This window comes from Schistocerca gregaria, chromosome 1, assembly GCF_023897955.1.
Source record: "Schistocerca gregaria isolate iqSchGreg1 chromosome 1, iqSchGreg1.2, whole genome shotgun sequence".
Classification (NCBI taxonomy): domain Eukaryota; kingdom Metazoa; phylum Arthropoda; class Insecta; order Orthoptera; family Acrididae; genus Schistocerca; species Schistocerca gregaria.
Window position 1 is genome coordinate 1066205621 of NC_064920.1, and position 24538 is coordinate 1066230158.

Below are 24538 nucleotides of genomic sequence, written 5' to 3' on the forward strand. Positions count from 1 at the left end.
GACCAGTTTTTTGTTCTCCATCCTTCTTCAACTGACCTCTTGTAATGTCGTCAAGCGTTATAGGTTGTTTCAGTCTTTAAACGAATATCAAGATTTAAATAAGCAGTGAGAATAAAAAATAAAAAAATTAATTCATTATGGCTTGTCCCTTACATAAGAATTCTGCATTATAGTTGAGACCATAGAATCTTTTGGTTTCTCCATTTTGTGTGATGTACTTATGTATCGAGTTCGATCAGTCATTGAATTGGTCTGGCTCGCATCTTCCAAACTGTTCTCACTCATTAAGCTCCAGAAGGTTGTAGTTCATATAGTAAGATAGTCACAATGTTCAATAAATATATTTAATATAACACAAAAGAGGACAGAGGCTGTTTATGACACTAATGAATAATTTTCGTTTGCTGGTTCATTTGGTGAACTGCCTGGGCCAGTTGAGACAGGGCAGCACACACCAACAGAGCTGTAAACCAAAGATAAAAGCTAAGTATTACTTTTCTCTTTGTTGGAATCACAAATAATTATCTTTCCCATACCATACACTTCAGCATAATTAGCAAAGTGTCATAGTAAATGTTCTATATAATTCAGGACAAATTAGCATACTGAATCTAACAGTAGAAGCTCTTGGAAGGACATGAATAATTGCAATATTAGTGCCAAGAAGTTTTGAGAGAACACTGTACTCCCTAGCAAGGGAATGAAATGGAAATATAACCACAGATCAGTGATGGTGAGGTCCTTAAATTACTGAAAACATAACCTATTCTTTCAATTTGTGTACTACAGTTAAACAAACATACTGCCATTACACATTTTGCTTTTAAATGTTTGGTTGAAAACGTGATTTAATTGAAATACTGTGCAAAATTGATAATAACAGCAACAATAATAGTAATGTCATTACAATTTGTATCATTGTCATCATCATCATCATCATCATCATTCATTCATTCATTCATTCATTCATTCATTCATTCATTCATTATCACCAGTATTGGCATTTCCTTGAAGTATACTCTGTAGAACTTTGGGCACAAAAAGGAAATTACCTGTCACTTTCTCCAAATGAACAGATGTACTGTAGAAAGATGTCATAATCATCTTTGAATTCAGGCAACACACATTCCACAAGAGGCCTGCAAGTTGCTCGCTCATTATTTGGAGTTGTACATGGTTGAACTGGAACTTTTTCCTGCAACAAATGCTTAAATACTGATTTATTTCTTCAGTGTCACAGAAACATTACTTCCTAAAAGCTCAAAGGAGTAAGTACCGTTTTCCTAAATGTGAAAATATGATGTGGCTACTGATATGTCCCCATGAAACATGTTAATCACAAGAACAGACTGGCCATGCACAACCAAGACTTGTCACTATTATTGCACATTTATAAACATTAAAATATAAATTATTTTAGTAATAGACTAATATTTACATATTCTATATAGCATCCATTTTATATATCAGTCCCACAGAAATGACTTTCATCATAAGTTTCTTACTTATTCTGTATAGCATCCATTTTATATTTTTGTGAATTTTTCCTGTTAATCTTTCATCATTTAGTTTCCATAGTTCTGCAATAATTCCATCTTCTCCTGGGGCTCTATTGTTTTTGAGTGTATTGATAATTTCTATTATTTCATTGATGGTTGGCAGTTTAGCGGCAGGATTTGGTGTAGACATCTCATAGTGAATATCCTCTGTAGGTCTTTCGCAGTTGAGAAGTTTGTTGAAATAGTCTGCGAGGATTTGGCAGTTATTCTTCGTGTTAGTTTCTAGTGAACCACTCGGTTTCTTGAAACAAAGATTGGGTGGCTGGTATCCTGAAATATGTTCTTTAAACGTCTTATAAAAATTCCTGATGTTGTTCTTCTTAAAGTCTTGTTCTATCTCATCTAGTCGCCGTTTGTCATAATTTCTTTTTTCCTTCCGAATAGTTTTCGATGTTTGTTTTCGGATTACTAGAAATTGTTGCCATTTTTCTGATGTTTTGCGACTATTGAAGTTTTTCCAGGCATTGGTCCTTTCTTCTATTGCTTGGTCACATATTATATTCCACCACCTGTGTTTTCTCCTTCTCGGAGGTTGACCCAATTTCATCATGGATTTGAGGACGTCCAAAAGTTCTGTCCAGTTTGTGGTGTTTGTCTGACTAATTTCTTGTAAGATGTTTTCCTTGTTGAGTTTTATGTATTCGGGGTCTGGTCTCAGCACTTTGTTTAGTTTTGGCTTTTTTCTATTGGGTTGTAATCTGGTCTTTATCTGTAGAAGATGGTGGACTGTGTCAAAAAATCCTCTTCTTGTTTTCACATTCAGAATTTCTGCTATGTTACTCTTGGAGATGGCCACATGGTCTATCTGGAATTCATCCAACATTGTGTTGGGCGACTTCCAAGTATACAGTTTCTTATTGGGTTTTTTGAATTGTGTTGACATAATAATAATAATAATAATAATAATAATAATAATAATAATATAGGGGCTAAGTGACAATTACAAATCTAAAGATTCTGGGTTCAGTCCTAGGATATCATATGTGTAACCAATATGCTTCATTCAATATTTCTGATCACATACGTGCATAAAGTCATTAAAGCCAAGTACAGAGGACTATGCAAGTCTGCATACCTGTATTGAATATATATTTAATGTTCTGTTCTCTTCTGATGAATTCCTGCTGATAATGTGAAGCTGGCCATCTGTACCTAGATACTGATCAAGCCATGTGATGTCGTTAAGACTCAATATGGGCTTGTTTGTGGCTGAAATGAAAGTGAAATTAGTTTGGTATAATTTTCATATAATTATTATTAATATTTTTTGAACCATTCCATATATTTTTTATCAAACTAACAGATCAGTGCGGTGTGAATAATTTATGTAGTCCTCAGTGCTATAGAAACTATTAGATGTCAGCACCTTTTACAACTTTGTAGTAAAGAAACCTATTTTTTATGTCCTCTCTTTCTGCTGGGAATACAATGTGGATTATTGTGTATGGTGTTTGAGGCAAATTAACAAGACAGATATTGCAAATTGCTTAAATTGGAAGATATGTTTAGTTATATTAAAAACAAGGATTCTCTTTCCTGAAGAAGCAATCGTTGGTTGCGAAAGCTAGAAATTTTGTGTGTGTGTTTGTGTGTTATTTTATTGTGCCTGTCTACCGGCACTTTCCCGCTTGGTAAGTCTTGGTATCTTTGTTTTTAATATATTTTTCCCATGTGGAAGTTTCTTTCTATTTTATTTACATCATTAATATGTTTAGTTAGTTATATTTGTCTTAAATGTAGGGCCCATTTGATTCCATTTTTATAATTCACTAAGGTTTGTTATATTTGTGTGCATTTATTTACTGGCAGTGACAGTAAATGATGAAGAGATTGTGTGGTAGGGACATTGTGATCACTCGTTTTAAAATTTTCTCATCAGGTGGAGAGTTTAACTGTTTTAGAACAATGGAAAACATTTTGTAGACAAGCTACCTGATGTCAATCAGATTTCACACTGATCAAGTTCTTGGCAACTAGCTACAAACATAGGTAATCCCTACAGCGATGTTACCCACAGAGTGAAGGTGGTGCAGTGGTAAGTGCATCTGTCTATTGAGCTGGAGACCCAGGTTCTAATAATGGCCTTGGTAAAAATTTCATTTCAACACTTTGGTATGTATTCATAATCATAGATAAAGTTGAGACTTCCTGTGTCTGTGTAACTCATAATGTCACCTGAAAGCTTATAGTCAAAAAATGATTTACATAGGGATTTGTAACATTAAAGTATTGTGCAAAAAGGTGTTATTTAATACCTGAAGAAAAATTTGAAAATTTTTGTGGTAGAATAATTATCACATTAATGTTATCTACTTTAAACGTAAATTAAGAGAATACCTAATGGGAAATTCCTTCTATTCTCTTGATGAGTACCTGCCAATAAAGGTAAATTGTATTGCCATTGGTATTTATATTCATAAAACTTTGTTTTTATGTGCTTCGCTATAACTTAATTGTTTAAGTTGGATAATGTACTATATTTTCTTTTTTAGTAACTGTTTTATGATAACTGCGCTATACTTTTGGTTTGTATTTTACTGTCAAGCTTACTCATCATTTTATAGTGCATTTTTGTCATTTTATATACATGTTTTATATCTGTGTTATGTAATCATGACTTGTTCCACATCCTAGTGGTTATCACAATACGGATTAATGGAATTTGTAATAAATAAATAAAAATAAATAAAAGTTGTTATTTCCAAAGATGTAGAATTGTAGGACTACACAATAAATCCCAGAGCAAAACCCAGTTACGTTACAAATATTTTGATGAAAATGATTAACAGAGATATGACACTCAAAAGCTAACTACTGCAGGCTACTTCTGTAAAGTGTACTAAGAACCAATTAAAGCTAGAGTTTATTTACCGACATGAATAATTATGGAAATTACTTCCAGATTACTTTGTTACTGTACTATTTCTTGACAGAAAAGCAACTACTTTGAAAAGCCCATAGCACTATCACTGTTTATTTAACTGCTGTTAAAAGAAGTTTTCTCAGGCTGGAAAACTATTTCCCTGGTTTTCCCATAAAATTCTGTTTTAGGACTACTCCTGTTTTCATTTTATATAAATGACTGAATTATAAATGTAACATACTGCCTGGTAGTTTATTGGATTTAATGATCAATGTTTTGAACCTAACATTATCTGTCTTGTGAACTGATCTGAATTTGCCTTTCCATGTTTATTTTGTGTTATGCTTAGTAAAGCTTCAAATTGTCTGTGCTTTTTTTTTTTTCAAATTTTAATTTTGTTTCATGCATAGTGCATGATTTTTGTTTCATTGCTGACATGGTGAAAAATGTTGTAGTACTTCCTGTAGTATATCTTTCAGTCTTAACTGAAAAGAGAATTTTGATATCTCATTATGTTCTCAGACAAATCATTGATTTAATGTACAGGGGACTCATCAGTATGAGTAATATAACTGAGACAAAAAAAGAGTAGAATTAATCTTAGTTTACAGCCATCTGTACAATTCTGTTCCTTACTCTAGAAAAAATGCTTTATCACCATTTGAAAATTTTGTGACTGAATCATAATATTATTGCCAAAGAATGAGATGTAATTTTCTTTTCAGCAAACCTAGTTGTATAGTGTGAAATCTTTTAACTTTTAAATTTACTATTTTTAAATTTGAAATGATAACAATGAATTGCCTTTCTTTCTAGTACCATATATGTGTTGAAAATGGCTTCCTATAAATAAATCTGGTTTGCATATGAACAGTTCATAAATAGAAATACACAGAATAGTTAAAATGTTGACATAAATCCCAAGGCTTAATATTTGTAATAAGTTTTTTGTAGTAACAACATCCTATTTACAACATAACTATAACTATAACTATTAACTACTTGCATTCCTCATAAAATTGTTCCGTATCTTACAACAATTTCAAAGTAGTTGTAGTAATGCCAATGTCATTTGCGTATGACAGTATTGTCATTATGGATGCAAGACTGTTTAACATCTTTGCCAAGTAATTCAAGTGATGTGAGCACAGCAAATTATTTGCCAAGATTTGACATAATCGACTTCCCAAAGATCCTAATTTTTATGTGTTATATGGAAGTTTGATTTTCGTTGTTTAGTTTTAAACTATGTTAGTTGGACCTTCATCATGTTTAATTTTAATTTGTTTATGTCAAACCAATGTTCTAAGCTTTTTAAGGTGCCAGTAGTTCTTGGAAGAATTTCTAGAGTGGCCTTGTTCGAAATGAGTACAGATATGTTGCCTGAAATAAAACCAAGTGGTTGTTGTTGTTGATGTTGAGGTCTTCAGTCCTGAGACTGGTTTGATGCAGCTCTCCATGCTACTCTATCCAGTGCAAGCTTCTTCATCTCCCAGTACCTACTGCAACCTACATCCTTCTGAATCTGTTTAGTATATTCATCTCTTGGTCTCCCTCTACGATTTTTACCCTCCACACTGCCCTCCAATACTAAATTGGTGATCCCTCTATGTCTCAGAACATGTCCTACCAACCGATCCCTTCTTCTAGTCAAGTTGTGCAACACACTTCTCTTCTCCCCATTTCTATTCAATACCTCCTCATTAGTTATGTTATATACCCATCTAATCTTCAGCATTCTTTTGTAGCACCACATTTTGAAGCTTCTATTCTCTTCTTGTCCAAACTATTTATCGTCCATGTTTCACTTCCATACATGGCTACACTCCATACAAATACTTTCATAAACGACTTCCTAACACTTAAATCAATACTCAATGTTAACAAATTTCTCTTCTTCAGAAACGCTTTCCTTGCCATTGCCAGTCTACATTTTACATCATCAGTTCAACCATCATCAGTTATTTTGCTCCCCAAATAGCAAAACTCCTTTTCTACTTTAAGTGTCTCATTTCCTAATCTAATGCCCTCAGCATCACCCGACTTAATTGGACTACATTCCATTATCCTCGTTTTGCTTTTGTTGATGTTCATCTTATATCTTCCTTTCAAGACACTATCCATTCTGTTCAACTACTCTTCCAAGTCCTTTGCTGTCTGTGACAGAATTAGAATGTCATCGGCGAACCTCAAAGTTATTATTTCTTCTCCACGGATTTTAATACCTACTCCGGATTTTTCTTTTGTTTCCTTCACTGCTTGCTCAATATAGAGATTGAATAACATCGGGGAGAGGCTACAACCCTGTCCCACTCCCTTCCCAAGCACTGCTTCCCTTTTGTGCCCCTCAACTCTTATAACTGCCATTTGGTTTCTATACAAATCGGAAATAGCCTTTTGCTCCCTGTATTTTACCCCTGCCACCTTCAGAATTCGAAAGAGAGTATTCCAGTCAACATTGTCAAAAGCTTTCTCCAAGTCTACAAATGCTAGAAACGTAGGTTTACCTTTCCTTAATCTATTTTCTAAGATAAGTTGTAGGGTCAGTATTGCCTCACGTGTTCCAATATTTCTACAGAATCCAAACTGATCTTCCCCTAGGTCAGCTTCTGCTAGTTTTTCCATTCGTCTGTAAAGAATTCACATTAGTACTTTGCAGCTGTGACTTATTAAACTGATAGTTCAGTAATTTTCACATCTGTCAACACCTGCTTTCTTTGGGATTGGAATCATTATATTCTTCTTGAAGTCTGAGGGTATTTCGCCTGTCTCATACATCTTGCTCACCAGATGGTAGAGTTTTGTCAGGACTGGCTCTCCCAAGGCCGTCAGTAGTTCTAATGGAATGTTGTCTACTCCCAGGGCCTTGTTTCGACTTAGGTCTTTCAGTGCTCTCTCAAACTCTTCACACAGTATGATATCTTCCATTTCATTTTCATCTACATCCTCTTCCCTTTCCATAATATTGTCCTCAAGTACATCGCCCTTGTATAGACCCTCTATATACTCCTTCCACCTTTCTGCTTTCCCTTCTTTGGTTAGAACTGGGTTTACATCTGAGCTCTTAATATTCATACAAGTGGTTCTCTTTTCTCCAAAGGTCTCTTTAATTTTCCTGTAGGCAGTATCTATCTTACCCCTAGTGAGATAAGCCTCTACATCCTTACATTTATCCTCTAGCCATCCCTGTTTAGCCATTTTGCACTTCCTGTCGATCTCATTTTTGAGACGTTTGTATTCGTTTTTGCCTGCTTCATTTACTGCATTTTTATATTTTCTCCTTTCATCAGTTAAATTCAATATTTCTTCTGTTACCCAAGGATTTCTACTAGTCCTAACCAAATGGTATTTTATATTTATAAGTCAGTCCATTTATATAAGGACAATGGGCTTGCTGCAGTGGACACACTGGTTCCCGTCAGATCACCGAAGTTAAGCACCATTAGGTGTGGCTGGCACTTGGATGGGTGATCATCCGGACCGCCATGCGCTGTTGCCATTTTTCGGGGTGCACTCAGCCTCGTGATGCCAGTTGAGGAGCTTCTCGACCGAATAATAGTGGATCCGGTCAAAGAAAACCGTCATACTGACTGGGAGAACAGTGTGCTGACCATACACCCCTCCTATCTACATCCTCAGCTGACACGGCAGTCGGATGGTCCCGATGGGCCACTTGCAGTCTGAAGATGGAGTGCTAGTGCATTTATATAAAATAAAAACACAATAAGACCTAAAACAGAATTTTATGGGACTCCCTGAGAAATAAATTTCCACCTTGAGAAAACTCCTTTTGCCTGACTACCCTTTGCTTGAACCATTTCAAATCATTAACATTGATTCTGTATCTTTCTTATATATGGAGAAGTAGGCAGTGCTTTACATAGTCCAAGGCCTTTGTAAAGGCAAAGAAAATTCTTGTAATTCTTTGGGACTTATCCAAAGATGAACAAATTTTTTCAACAAATTTGTTAATGGCACATATTGTACTTTTGCCTTTCGAGAAGGCAATCTGATTTAATGTGATGGCATTAGATTTTACTATGAAATTTTGGATGTGAGTTGCATCCGTTCTTTTTTTTTCTCTCTGTCTTCCCATTGTTTATACAGTAAATTCTCTCTCTGAATAGTGTGATAGTCATTTATGACTGTGTGAAACTGTACTTTTCTTTTTTTAGACATGCTGGTTGATGTGGATGATATATTGTTGCCATTTGGCCATCATGGTGAGGTAAACCTTCTATTATGGGCTCAAATCTGTTTTAGGAGATAGATTTGCAATCACTGTTGCACAGTGTAATGCTACCATGTTACAAATACTCTTGATTAATACCATCAGAGATGAATCAATATTGAAATCACCACATATAATTACTTCCCAGGTTTTTTTAATAATTCTTATTAATATTGTGTGTACTTGCCTATTGACATTTAAAACACTTCCAGTTTGTGCACCAGAAAGTATTTGTCAGATCTACAATGGAATATTTTTAAATTTTTAGATGCATATCTGTTTGCAGGTGTGCCTAACCAAATCCTGAATGTTACAAGGATATACATAAATCTTTTAAAGAGATTAGTCACATGAAACATAACTCATTCTTACCTTGGATTCAGGAAGCTGTAATTAATAGTAATGATCCCCAGATGTTACATTTTTTTGATTTTAAGAAAATCTTCAGTAAACTTCACATTATAAGTCAAAAATAAAATGCTTGCTTGTGGAAGATCTATTCAATCTAGAAATGGTTTGAGAAATATCTATAAAATTCAGCTGTTAATAGAAATATATCAGTCTAAGCAGAGTGTTCCAGAGAATGAAAATGTTGACACAATAAACAAACCAGATAAAAATGTAGGCATGACACCTCATCTGTGTATCACCACCTATGCTCTTGATAATCACCACAATTTGGCACAAAAGGAAGTGCATGGATTTAATTGAAGATAAGGATCAGGTGAAATGGCAGCCCAATCAAGGTAAAACAGGGTGCCTAATTGTTTGTAGGCATGCAGCCTTGTGAAAATAGCTGTCATCATCTTGGAAGGTGGCACTAGACACACCATACTCATGAAGATGTAGAACTCTGATTATCTCGTTGTCAATGGGACATTAAACACTAAGATGCAAACGACAGGGCTACACTTTGTCTCCAAGAATACTGAAATAGACATCCTGGTTCATGGTAATCTGTATGAGCGGGCAAAGATAATGTATGAAAAACATCTTCAAATTCACAGAACCCCTTCAGCCTGAACCATGCCCTTCACACAGTGCACATTAAATACCTCATTTGGCCGCAGATCACTCAGTACCCTACATCAATTGAAAAGAGGCAAAATTATTATTTGTCAATCACGCTACATGCTACCTTCATCTAGATACATACTTTGCAAGCCACCATATGGTGTGTGTTGGAGGGCACCTTGTTTTGCCTCTGAATTACTTAGATGTTTCCCTTTAATCTGACCTGAAAATGCTCCCAATAAGCTGGTGTTAACCATTTGCCTTCCCTACTACTGTCTGTATGTGCTCGTTCCATTTCATATCACTTTGCAAATTAACGTGACTGTGTCAAGCTGCACACAACTAATATTATATTCAAACTTTATAAGTTTGTTTTTCCTGTTCAACTGCATTAACTTACATTTTTCTACATACAGAGCCTTCAGTCAGCTGTGTCTCAGTTTCTGCATTGTTTTTCCCCAATTGTTTCACATACCACCTCGAGTAATGGCCTTTTGCGAGGTACCTGACTCCAAATGTTCTTCGAATTAAGTTGCCTTAGCAGTGTTTGCTAGGAAACATGTTGAGATGGACTTTTATTCATTGATGGAGCAGTTCATGTTGAATTTGAAACCAACTGTCATTGACAAGATGTGACACTCATCACTGGTCTGTGTCGGTATCTTCTTCTGATCATGACTCTTACACTGTGTTATATGACAGCAAATGGTACACCATTCATTCCAGGCATGAACAATCTGCATTGATACACCACCAACAAATTGGGCAACTTCATTTACAGTGTAGTCATGGATGTGTCAAACATGACAATTCTCTTATGCCATTCTACCATGTCTCCATATCGGTCCATCTTACTGATCTGATTCTATACATTTGTGTGTTACATACACATCACTTCGCTGCCATGATGTATGTTAAAGATGGAAGGTCACATGACTTCCTGGTACTATTTCTACAGCATTTGCAGTGCTCCAGAGTGATCAGTGTGCATTTTTGAGGGAATGATTAATATTTTGTCCAGTGATCTAATATGAATGTTCGGTTTTTGGCTAACTTTCTGTGCAGGCAGGGAACAATTTCCTTACTATACGATAGCTGTATGGAAAATTCTGATACTTAAGAGCCAAATGCTGTTGAACAAGAACCATTTTGGCTCTAAAATAAACCATCTGACATCATGTCACTGCTCTTTGGGAAATACTGGTGCACACACACTGTCAATGAAAGATGATCATTACACAACAGTTTCCAGTGAAATAGAATCAATGTTAGACAGGTGTGGGGTGAAAATTGTTTTTTGACCACCCAAAAAATCAAAGAGTACTCAGCCCTGTGAATAACAGCCCTAGCCTGAAACCACCAGGTATTTATAATATTCAGTGTGATTGTGACTCTTGTTAAATGTGTCATTCTATTCAGGCTATTTTGCTGCACTGCACTGAACTCCGTCAGGTCAGAGATAATGGAGGTGGAGTCATGTTAAGATACTGGACTCACATTCAGGAGGGGTGACAGTTCAAATCTCTATCCAGATTTAAATTCTCCATGGTTCCCGTAAATCATTTAAGGCAAATGGTGGTATACTTCCTTTAAGATGGACATGGCTGGTTTCCTTTCCAGTTCTACCGTAATCTGAGTTTCTGCCTATCTTCTATTGACCTCATCACCAGAAGGGTGTAAAATACTTATATTCTTTGTTTATTTCAGGCACAAACATCGAAGTGTCAGCTGTGGCTGAACACACTGTTATGGATGAGCACAAGATTTTATGTCAAAGCCAGGGCTTGTGTCCCTTACTTCAAATAACTGTGAATCAGTCATTGAGGAGGTTGTGGTAAGTACATTGTGGATTAACAGAATTCTGCCTGTGTACTCAGCTTTTCATAGAAGTGAGCATTTGGCACAGAGAGACCTTGTACAGAGAAGTAAGATTCTTAGTCTGCATTACGACATGAACCATGATGCTGTTGGTGATGTAACATTGTAAGGCTTTCTTAGCAGATGTCTTAAATGAAAAACTATTGAGTTTCTTGTGAGTGTTGAAGCAACATGATATTTCCATGTCCAACTAAGACTTATTTTCAGCTCATCTGAGTTACAAATGCACTTTCGTGTTGTGAACTTCATATGTAAATGTTACCCTCACTTCTAAACCATGTTTTGAGTCGTTGGTTACCTCTCTCCAGATGCAGCACTGGTGGTGTTAGTCTAATATTTTGTTGCAGCAGGCTCCAGTACATGACTAACATGCACAGATACCCTTTTGTCTTTGGCACTCTGTTGCATTGTGTGATGTAGGCAATGAAGGAACTTGTTGAAGTCTTAAATTTTGATTCTAATTTTATGCAGAAAGTAGTTTTTGTTTGTACCAGTAATGATTCTCATTCTATTGTCTTTTGTCTACCAGCAGCTTATTAAAGACTTTAGCACCAGAATTAATAATCTCTCTCTGAACCCTAGGGGAGAAGGTGCATCTTTTTTGTGCAGTAGCTATTGAAAATGACAGTTTTTAAGTATAGTTAGTTTCTGCATGATTTGTGTATCATATTTGCAAAAATTCACTATGATGTAGGAGGTGTCAGTCTGTTTACAAATAAGATACATTTTCTCTATGAAAGTGTGGTTACTTTCTGACCATTTACATAAGCAGATTTTTTTATTCTTAATCTGCAACAAAGTCTGATAAGCAGAATCCAACCACATACATACTGTTCACTCAGGAATTCATTAATGGAATTGGAGGAGTTGTCAAGCGAAAATTATTTCAGTTTGTTTTTAAAACTCTCATTCTCTTCCAGCAACTTTAATTCTAAAGGGAGATGGCAGATGGTCAAATACTTTTATGGTTGCATACTTTCTCCATTTATCTGTAAGAGTAAATGTTAATTTGTGTGTAGGGGAATATTGGTTTTGTTCATAGAGTTATATTTATGAATGCTACTATTATTTTCAAATTGTGCCTGATTCTTCACAACAGACTTCACAAGGTGGTTAACGTACTGTGAGGCTTCAGTTAGCCTGTAGAGGATGGAGATGGTGGGCCCACTGCCCCTGCCACTTTTTACCCCTAGAATGACTGGAATAAGGAAAAAGGCCATACCTATCTAGAATTTAAGTAAAGATTAAGATCAGGTGATTTGGGAGCCCAGCCAAGGTGTAATAAGGTGCCAGGACATACAGGGCTGAAGCCTAGTGCTCTGCACACTAGACTAACTTGGTTACCAATAGGTATCTCTATTTTGTGAAAATTAAAAACCTGTTCAATAATAACATTAGAGATAACTTACAAGTCCAAATATTCTGATAAATTATGTAATGAGAAGTGTGCTAGACACATGTTCTTTAAATAATTTAACATGGCAGAACACAGCTGAATACTGATACAAACATAGTAAAATGAACTTTTACTAGGCATAAAAAGCTAGTTACATGTAATACAAATAACAAAGTGTACTATTAATCAAGCAGGTGGCCAATGTTCTGCTGAATGCAACTGTTTTTCTAATTTTTCTAATTATTTTTATAAGACTTTAACGTCTTTTAAATTCACAAGAAAAGACACAATTGTACATCTAAATTTACGTTTATGTAGTCTATTCATTAAGTAGTTTCTGTTTGTTTATTTCTTAATGTGAATAAAATTACAGAATTTGTTTTAGAACACTTTGAAAGTACACAGTCTAATTTAGTTTTCCACATTGTTGCCAGGCATATTGGCACATTTGTCATAGCGTTTGATGAGCATTGAAATTCTGCAGTTGTAGAGTTCTGCTGCCTGCACCCATCTGGCATTAAATTTCTAGTAACCCAAGTCTGCAATAATAAGTGCAGGTGGTGTAAGGCAATAATGCATATATTCAGAAATAGACGAACCAATGTCCATGATGAAGAGAAAAGTGATTAGCTGAATATCATGTATGTAGTTTAGTTGACAAGATTCATTTAGTTGACGAGATTTACCATATCTGAGGCTTATATTCATTTTCCATACATTAGTCACATTATTCAGTACAAAGTGATTATCAAAGATTTGGGCTGGTGAAAATTTAATGCCAGATGTGTGAAGGAGCAGAATTCTATGAATGCAGAACTTCAAAGCTTGTGAAATCAAACAACATATGTCTCAGTGTGACTGGAAGCAATGGAAAAATCAATTAAAGTGTATACTTTGACAGTATTGTAAAGCTAATTCTATAACTTCATACACATTTTTTTAAATAAGTGGAGGTTACTTTATGAACAGCCCTTGTGCGTCAATAAGCCACCACCATATCTCCATTTCCTGTTTGACTCAAGAATGATGCACAGATAGAACTACTGCTAGTAAGTCTCTGAGTTAGAATTTCAGTGGTTTTACCATCATGGTTATTTCATGAAATATATGTGAAAAGTACTAATATGCTGCTTTAAAATTCTTGATAATGGTCATGATGTATATGGCATACCAGTGATTGCTGAATCTTTAATTAGCAGTTCATAGCTGTTTGTTACTATAAAAACAGAAGATAGTGGGAACTTAAGGAATATGTAATGCAGGGACAAAATGGACAGGGAAAGAAGTGGGAGGAAGGAGGACAGAAAATTTAAGTTTAAAGTGCATACATAAACAAAGAATTTTTCGCTCACTAGTTATTGCTGGTAGCAGTGATCCTATTTTGTCTTGCTCAAGAAATTGTGGTATTGTTGTGGCAGGTCTCTTCCCTGGAAAATATGGTGGCATTGCAATGGCCACTGGAAATAAATAGATGCAAGGAAATTAATCATCTTTTCATGTGGCTGATACATGTTAAACTTTTCGAACAGATGGAAACTTACTGATTTTGTTGTGGTATGGGGCGGTATCCATAGTTTCTGCAGCATCTTTTGGCACTTGAGAATGGAAAGTAATAGTGCTGTTTTTTCCAGCAGATGGTTTTACCACAACAAGAGATGTAACAGAAGTCACAAACTGATACTGGAAAAAATTATCAACAACATACTCTTATCATAAATTCTTTTACATGTCAATGTGCAAAATGAGCTTGTGTTAAAAGAACCCTTAAGCACAGCTAGAGGCAAATAAATTAAAAAAATAGGCTTTCTTAACATAAAAATCATGTAATAGAAACATATTAAGACAATCAGACACTATCAAATTTACTCCCACTCATTAACTACTCTGTTGTTTCCAGAACAGACAACAACATTCTGAAATGTAGAATGAATCCAGTAATGAGAAGCAACTGTGTGAACAACTACATGCTACACAAATTACTAGTTAATGATAATGGTACTTTGAATCATGAGACACCAAAAGCATGCTCCTTACACCTTCTTTACAGGAAAGAAATAATAAGAGTAAAACTCCTGAATTTCACATACTTTTAACAGAATTCAATCACAAATTGTGTTCTGTAAACTCCAACACCCTCAGGACTGTGAACAAGTTAAATTACATACATTATTTCAGAATTAAATTCAGTTGTCAATTGCACAGATATTTTTATACTAGGTAAGTTTCAGTAATTAACTTCTTATACTTTACATAAAGTGTGGGCAATGCCTAATGACTTATAATATCCCAAATTTTGTAGGCTCCTGAAGATGATGAATTAATTTGTCAAAACTAGTAACACAAAATAAAAATATCTGTGCAACTGATGATTGAATTTTATTCTGAAATATATACTACAGTTACTCAAAAATAATAGCTATTAATAAAATAATTCATATGCTGTAACTGATGGAAGAAGCCAGCTACTATATGATGCTTCTGTAATGTATACTAACAAGAAACTACAATTGTAATAATACTAATGTGCTCGCACTGAAAATTGTAAGAATTACTTCTAGAGTACTTTGTACATGTGGATGAATATTAAAAGAAATATAGCTACCTTTGGAAAACGTCCCTCATTTCAAACCATTCAGTTGAAGTGGGCTTTCTATCAACAAGTTCCCAATTGCTGATGAGTTCCCAGGTAGAAATTACCAACACTTACAATCAAACACTCTTTATTAACCCACAGAGAGCCCACTACCCCTGGAGTGTGGAGCACTGGGAGAGGAAATGAGCACTGTCAAAAACAGGAGTGTTGTAGGCCATTGAACAGGTGTTGCTTAATTATGCAAGGTAGTGTGACCACCCATGCTGTGGCTGGTCTGAACAGAAGGCAAGGCTGGATCAGTTCTTGCAGAGTAAGGGAGGCAAGACCAATCGACCTGCACATGTGAACTGGACCAAGCTGTTGGGGGAGCTGCGAAGAAGAGGACGCACATCTTGAGACAACATTAGAGCTGAATGTTGCTGTTAATCCAACTGCATCCACCTCATCTGGAACAGGATTCTGCACAGGATCGTTACATGTGAAGTGGATGTGGCTTTCCACAAGATGTCTCTCACATGGAGGATGAAGATGACCCATCTTGGAGCTGTAAGGAAAGCCCATTGTTTGGGCTCCCAAAAATGTGGATATAAAAGCAAATCTTGATAGTCATGGGGGTGCTGTAGGAGAAGGGGGACAAAGATACTGTAGCTTGGAAGAAACACTAGAGCACACCTGGGGAACAGCAGATGGCAGCACTTGAGATAGTGCAATGTTATGTGCAATGCGTGGTTGAACCTGATGCAGCAGATTATCACACACAGAGTCTGGGTGAGGTGGAGGAGGAGGATTATCACATGCAACCACTGAGTGACTGACGGCATCCTGTGACAGTGGAGAACTCAATCCAAGAGATTGTGGGACAGATTCCTCAATTGTCCAAGCTGGTTTAACCCACTGAAGTGAAACTGTATGATGCTGTCCATTGATGAGCATGTCCAGGGTATTATTCATGTGTGTCAATACCTGATGCAGGCCAGAGTAAGGTGGCTGTAGTGCCAGTTTGAGTGTGCCATGCTGTAACATAATAAACTCGCGTGAGTCCAGGGCCAAGTGCAAGAAAACCTGGGGACAGGTATGCGGTCATGGAGGAGGCATATGGATAGCTTATACAGGTGACCTGACATGCTTGACAAGAGCAGGGAGGTCAGATAAGTTGACAGTTGCAACATTGTCGACAAACTCAGCTGGGAGGATTAATGTCTCACCAGATAGGACCTTGGTAAGTGACACTCGGATGGCTGCCTTACAAGCTGTGCAGGTTCCTAACATGACCCAGGGAAGGGCATTGAACCACTCACCACCATGGCACATGAACACCGCTTTCAGAGTCCTGTGCTGAGACTCAATGAGCCCATTGCTCTGAGGATAGTATGCTGTAGTGCAAAATTTATCCACACAACAGAGCATGCAGAGTTTGTTAAATAACAGTGATTATAACTGCCTATCCTGATTGATCGTGATAGATGTAGGCCACCAGAATCTAGCTATCCAGGAAATTGCAAATGTTCGTGCTACAGAATCTGCTGTAATGTTCCCAAGAGGGATTGCCTCCATCTCCTGTGTAACATGGTTGATGATGGACACAATATATCTGAAACCATCAGATATGGGCAATGACCTGACAATGTCCAGCTGCATGTGTTGGAAATTGCCTCTAGGGGATGTCAAATTTGCTTAGGGGAGGCTGCATACGTCTGACAACTTTGCTGTGCTGACAAAGTACGCAGGCATGAGCCCACACCCAGCAGCCACTCCTCACACCTGGCCACACAAAGCATTCAGTGATAAGCTGTGTAGTAGCCTTAGTGCCAGGATGTGAAAGATTATGCAAAGCAGCAAAAACTTCGTGACGAAAAGCAACCAGGACAATAGGCTGAGTGATGCCCATGGATGTATCACACCATAATGGCCTGACCAAGCCCAGTAGGTTGCAAGAAACTATCTGTACAGAAGTGGAAGAGGTCCGATGTAGGTTCTGATGTTTGATACCAGTGCCCTGTAAGTCAACCAGGTCACCAAAATTAATAGGAGATGAAATAGCCACCACATTTTCTGAGCTGTGGATACATCAGATGTACATCATGTACTGACAAATGAGATCCATCTACTGACACCTGCATTGAGGAAAGTCAATGGCAGGACTGCAGTTAGCATCTGAGAGGGGACAGTGATTCGTGAATATTGTTATGTTCCTTCGTTCGATGACTGCACGGAAATATTTGATGGCCTCATACACTGTAAGAAGTTCCTTGTTGAAAGCTGACCACTTGCATTGAGCTGTAGAAAGTGTTTTCCAAAAAAATGGAGTGGCTGAGTTGTATCATCAATATACTGTTGAAGCACGGCACCTATTGTGAAATCACTTGTGCCTGCCATAATACAAATGCAAGTGTTTGGCAAGGGAGGGCAAGATAGATGGCTTGCTCTTAAGTTATTTTGAAATCCTCGAAAGCTTTCAATATGTTGCCAGACCCTAGCTGCCACCTTGGCAAACTGTGTCTGTAAAAATTGATGGTTCCCAAAAAACAGGGAATTTTGCAAAAACTCACTGGGAGTGGCAGTTCATGGATGGAGCCATCCCAATAAACCCTCATAGGAAACATTGTTCCCAAAAAAAGGTAACAGAGGTGTCTCAGAGTTGTGATTTATCATGATTTATCTTGACTCCATTACGTGCCAGAAAGCTGTGTGCCATGGCCAGGTGTAGCTCATGTTTTTCATCAGAGGAGGAGAAAATGAGAATGTCATCTAGGTATGGGTAGCAGTAAGGGCACTTAAAGAGAAGTGGGTTTATGAAAGGTTGCCAAGTTTGAGTTGCGTTTTTGAAATCATAATGTATGTAACAAAATTTGTAAAGGTAAAAGGTTGATGAAGTCTGTTTTTTGGTATGTCACTGTGTTCCATAGGTATTTGTAAATATACCTTGTGGCAGTCGAAAACACTAAAGATGTGTGCACCTCTAAGTAGTTGGGTCAAGTCCTGAATTTGTGGGATAGGATTATTGCCAATTACAGTACACATAATGCGATGATGATAGTTACAACAAAGGTGCACTGTGCTGTCCTTGGTGTCTAAGTGTCTGGAGGAAGACCAATTACTGTCCAGAGATCAAACAATGCCTGCCCGCAGAAGTTCATCCACTGCAGTCTCAGCAATGCATAGTCTGTGTGGAAAGGGGTGGCATGCATTATGATGCACTGGAGGGCCATTTGTGTTTGTTGTGATAGTTTTACGTGTCATACCATTCACAATAGTATTCAATGAAGCCAGTGAACAAGACAGAGTGTCTCAAGCAGGAGTCATTACATGTAGGTGAACCCACACCTGATCTCTGCCAGCTGACAGAGGAAGTATAGATGCTGGTACGCCAACCACAGCAGCAGACATTGCTCTGTACAAAGCAAGATGGATGAAACGAAAGTAACAGTGCTGAGGTGTGCTGCAAGAGATCCATCATCTGTGGTGTGTGTAGGAAGGGGCAGCACATGGCCATGAGAAAACAGAATGCAGAAGCATCAACAACTTATGTGTATGGATTCCTGGAGGAAGGCATGAAATAATAATTGACTGCTGAGTGGTGTGGCAGAACCATGGCTGGTATGTCACCCAAGGTCTGGGCAGCATGGTATGTCAGATAGATGCAGGGTTATCCCAGTGTAGTTGACCCGAGTGTCCTATTGGCTGGTGCAGAAGTAGACAAATTAAACGGCAGAGCAGGATTGGCAATAAAGTCAGCATCATAGGTGTGTGATGCAGGTAGTGACAGACCACACTGGGAAAAGGGGAGCCATGTGTGTGGACCCTAAACCTGTACAGCTCAGTGGTCCATAGTGGAGTGAGGTGGAAACTCCAGAGAGAGGAAACCAGAATCTCAGGCGGAAGAAACTTCCTAGTGAACACAGAATCCAGTAGCAGACTTAAGTGCAGGTGTGTGCTGCACCCAGTGCAGCATAGCAAAGAAGTTTAGAGTCATCTGTTCTTGTGGAGTAAACACTGGAAAACAAGCATTCTTGTTGTATTAATAGCACCTGCAGATGATTACAGAAAATATAGCGCAGCATGCGAAAACAACAAAAGTCACAGTGCTTCCCAAAGCTCACTGGATCCGAGAATAGACCACTCCTTGTTCCAGAGTCATTGACAATCAATTATCGCCACAATGTTTTTATCTAAAACTTCAAACAGTACATTTATGTGGCTTCACATGAAGCACTATCAACTTCCTGCTTACTGAGAAATGCAAAACATGTTTAAAAGGAACATAAGAGTATCTGCTGGTGAGGAATATTATTTCTTCTTTGGTACATAACATAAAGGCTGCAGGCTTTATTTTGGACCTTACTGTTAAGCCTTTAAGCATTTTTCTGTCTGAGTTCTTAAACTTGTTGCAGCCAGTTACTAATGTATACAATCAATTTATGATGTCACATTTGTTGAGATTATAAACTCAGTTCAGGCAGATTAAATGAATCTATTAAACAGGCCTTCTGTATAATGGCACCAAAGTTTTTAGCAAGAGCCTACAGCATTGTAGCAGGTAATCTGGTAACTCCAAATGATAAAATAAAAATTTTGCATGTATGTTATTAGATATGCTAATAAATGATCAGAATATTTGAATTTTGCGGTTGCAGTAAACGTGTCTCTCAGGAAATGATGTCCCCTAATTTACTTTGACAACAGGGTGCATGTAGCATGTCTGGGTAATATCTCAATTTCCTAGAGGCCACACATTAAGATATTTTATTTAGAGTTTCAAAGTGAAACAACTTTGAACATTGTGTAAAAATAACTGAAGATGGAATAAAAGTCTCAACAATTTTTTGAATGATTAGTCATAACAAGTTTGAAATTATTGGTCAGGAATTAATGCCTGGTACTTATTTGAGGATTGAATGTTCACATTAACATTTATCAGTGCAAAATACTTACATTATTTTGTAACTGTGTCCTTGTAATTGCTTAGCACTGACTACTGATGGAAAGTTATGTTATAAGGATAGAAAAAATTCAGTGTTCCTAAGCAAAGTAATTCCAGTTACCTTTAAGGCAATATTTAGTGCCATTTCTTTAGGAGAAGGCTTTACACTTTCATTGTTCACTGTAATCTGCTGCAACTGCATTTGACTGTGTTCATCTTTTTCTTCCAATACTAAAGCCTCATCAAGGAGTTGTTTGACGTATAGATAAGCCCATAATCTTTCCAGAACTCCATAGCTGCTCTCACTGTCTTTCTGAAATAATTTATCCCAGTTATCTCTAGTGAAAAGCAATGGATTTTTAAATGTATCATACGAAATATCATAGCTAGTGTTGTTATACATAAAAATGTGATAGTACTTACAGTCTGCTTCTTTTCTTTTATAACTTCACTTGGAAATTGTTGATAATGTTTGCCAAAGCTCCAAGCTGATACTTCAGGGAAAATATTTTCTGTGTGATCATCTTCATTTTCTTTCTTTACTTTACCAGCAACAACCAATTCACTTCCTCTGTAGAATGAGTGAAACTTGCTTTGAGTCACAACTGCTTCATCTACCTATGTAATAAAAGTCAAAATCAGTCCCACACTTAGGAAATTAGCATTGGGGACAGATGCACAAATCTCATATTTTTATTCCTGCTGTGTACTATTGGAGGATGCTTAGCCATTGCCTTCCTTCATCCTGTTGCGATGTGTCAACCATGGATCTGTGGTGTGTAGATGACTGATAGTGCTTGCTCAGTCTATTATTACAATTGTGTTGATACAAATGAATGGAAGGGAGAGGGGAAACCTGGTGGTAGCATGTAGCCTACTCCTCTCTAACAGCAACAATGGAGCTGCTGAGCTTAACATTCCCATACAATGGACAGATGACCATCAACAATGCCACATGCACTCACACTATGTGACACTTGAGATAGAGGTTTGAATTTAGCCCAGGAATGTTTCCTAGTTCAAAGAAAACACAATGGAATCACAAGTTAACCATTTCTCATCTCATCTTTGAATAATACTGTTTCATTAAATATTTTCTCCATCTATTATCTAGGTTCTGAAAGGTTATGGGCCTTTCATTTCTTCAGTACTTTTATCAGTATTCTGTTACATGGGTACTTGGTTTTTCATTGTTATTTGAAACTAAAGATTAAGTAATGTTACTTTCAGGAATGTTTCCTACGGACAGATAATGAAGTACCATACTCATCAAACAACTTGTTTTCTTATCCTTATTTGTACAAAACACTGGAGCAAGAATGTTACATTCTCTTCCTTTACTTACTGTTTAATATAGTCTCATGTCATTGCACACAACAATAGATTAATACTGAGGTATGGGTGAAAAATTTTAACTGTTTACATATAACATGTTTATTACTTTGTAAGTCTCTTTTTATGACAGTGAAACTCACCATTGACCTCACATAATTGAAAGTTACGTTTGACAGAACAGGTGATGAGATTTCTTGGTAAAATGATTGGAGCTGGAGAGATGCATCAGCTGCTTCATAAATTTTACGAGCAAATCCATTATTTTGCAGTGCCAAACGTTTAAGGAAAATGAAACTGGCATTGTCCCCAAAAGCCAGTGTGAAAACAGTTGCCTATAAAAGAAATAAAAGTGAAAACATGTTTTTCTATGTAAATTTGTGCACTTCAGTGTTTATTTTTAGTGAGACATATAAACAGTTTGCAGCACTTTACTGTATGAAATGTCTTTTATTATTGGTCTGTTGCGCTATCAGGTTCAAGAAAGATATCCTCATTGTCAAAATAGTTCATAAACACCTCATAATCCCTTGTAAAAATTGGCAATTGCTTTCCACTTGCTTGGTTTCACAGAGTTTATTCTACAATTTCAAACAACACTTCAAATCCTTTATACTTCGATATAGTGGAACATAGTATCCTAATTTTTTGTGACGGTGTCATTGCCTTTGATGTAATATTGGCATACAAGTGAGTGCTTTTATTACAATATACAAAAATCACAATCCACTCATGGAAAATATGTTTCACACTTTAATGGATAACATATCTCAGTCTCTATAAGTGACTGGGTAGATAAAAAATCTGTTCACCAAGCAGTGGCACATATAAAAGGCATTACAGTTTGCTAGGTATCGCAGCCAGTGGCTCCTTCTTCTGGCACAAGGGTTGAAGGGGAAGGAAGAAGGGGTGAAGGAGAAAGACTTGTGGAGTTTGTGAAAGGAGTAGAGTTTGGAAAAGCCACCCAGAACCCTGGGTCATGGGAGACTTACTGGATGGGTTGAGAAGGAAAGACTGATTGTTGGGGATTGCACCAGACAAAATTTGAAAATCTGAGAGCTTAAAGGTAGAAGGTAGGGTATGTACAAAATGGAGATTACTGCTAAAACATCATGCATCAGTTAATAAGAGTGAAAAGGTAAGAGCTGGAAGATACCTTAGTCTCTGTGTTATGTGCCCTTACTCCAGCAAGAATCCTGGAAGGACGGATCTGGCCTATGGTGGCAACACCATCCGTGAGGAAGAGAATCATTGGTTGAGGAAGGTCAGTTGCCTTTTTGTTTTCTGTGTTGTATTGCCTCTTTGATGCTAATTGAAGAGCTTTCCTCAAAGCTTCGTAAATATTAGTTCCTATAAGAAAATTACTTATTATAAGGTGCATGACAATAAGTATAAAAAAAATATGATGAAAGTTTTTCAGGCAGTATGAGATCAAATAAAAGAATATCACACTACAAAAATAAGGAAAGGTACTAATTTGTCAACAAATATGTATAGAAAATTAAAGCAGTATTGCAATTCAGTCAGTGCGCAGTGCTCAATTTTACAGGAGCTGAACATACCAAGATACAAAAATAAGCAAGGGATACTACAATAACAAGACACTTTATGACATTAATAGAGGGCTATCCCAATGAGCATAATTTAGTTTAGATGTTGAAGGCTACTTGTTATGTACTAGCTGTGGCATCTGTAGCTCTAGTGTTCTGTAGTTTATTCAGACTTTATAGGCTATTTTGCATGATCTCCATAATAGTGTACAATTATACAATGATTTGTGGCAGTAGTAGTATTTGTTAACAGCAAAAGACAATAATTAGAAAATGTTTTCTTCCCTTAATGCCATAAGATCTTTTCCAGTTTTAAATTTAATACCTATTTTCAGATAAGTACATGAACTCCACCTTTCATAGTAGAATTTCTAAGAAAGATTGGGGGTTCACACATTTAAGTGAAAAAAGGTATTACATTTAAAATTAAAAAATACCTTATAGCATTAAGTAAAGACAAAAATTTTGAATGATCTGTGGTTGAAATAACAAAAAACAGCACATCAAAAAAATTAATTGTATTTTGTTTGTATAGATCCTCCAGTGATAACACAGACTTTTTTTTCTCAAAACTCATACAGAATGTATACAAGATACAGTCCACAAATCAACATTGTCATATATGGAGATTTAAATTTCATTGCAATGACATCAGATGATGTCAGTAGTATATGCTTGAATATTCTCTACAAAATAATTAAACTGGATACATAAAAAATCTCCTCACCATGTGCTGGCAGAACATGCACATAAAAGAGGGTTGTATGTGTTCTGCTGCCGCTTGGTGAGTGGATTTTTTGTCCATCCAATTAAATTATTTTCTCAAAAATTGATTGTTTCATTGAATATCCTTTGCAACTATGGTGCAACATCTCTCATAAAATGCCCAACTAGAGTGATCAAATCATTTTCCTCAGTAATAGACTATGTAGCAATACACATAGAAAGAAAGCACTGCCAGCTACTACTACTTCAAAATCTAGGCCTATTAGATAATCTGTGTCAGATATTAAAATCAAATATTTATGAAGAAAAGTCTGCTAATTGAATGCACATGTAGAGTCTCAGAATCAAACCTATGTCAGTTATAATCCCAGTTACAACATGAGAAATGAGAGGAAGTATATGGAGAAACAAATGTAAACAAAATGTTCAATAAGTACATGACCAAAAAAAAAAAAATGGTGACCAGAGTTATCAG

General features: G+C 36.6%; 1 protein-coding gene across 1 annotated transcript in view; it reads right to left on the reverse strand.

The window, feature by feature from the left end:
- Nucleotides 1-330: 330 nt before the first annotated feature.
- LOC126281377 (inter-alpha-trypsin inhibitor heavy chain H4-like) overlaps nucleotides 331-24538 on the reverse strand; it is a 126392-nt gene continuing 102184 nt past the window's right edge. Inside the window, exons 9-17 of the mRNA XM_049980299.1 lie at nucleotides 22944-23137; nucleotides 21931-22122; nucleotides 20879-21073; nucleotides 20577-20768; nucleotides 14483-14621; nucleotides 14294-14398; nucleotides 2635-2768; nucleotides 1053-1195; nucleotides 331-463 (exon numbers count right to left, since the gene is read on the reverse strand). Coding sequence (XP_049836256.1) covers nucleotides 376-463; nucleotides 1053-1195; nucleotides 2635-2768; nucleotides 14294-14398; nucleotides 14483-14621; nucleotides 20577-20768; nucleotides 20879-21073; nucleotides 21931-22122; nucleotides 22944-23137 — 1382 coding nt within the window. The 3' untranslated portion in view covers nucleotides 331-375. The remainder of the gene's footprint in view (nucleotides 464-1052; nucleotides 1196-2634; nucleotides 2769-14293; nucleotides 14399-14482; nucleotides 14622-20576; nucleotides 20769-20878; nucleotides 21074-21930; nucleotides 22123-22943; nucleotides 23138-24538) is intronic.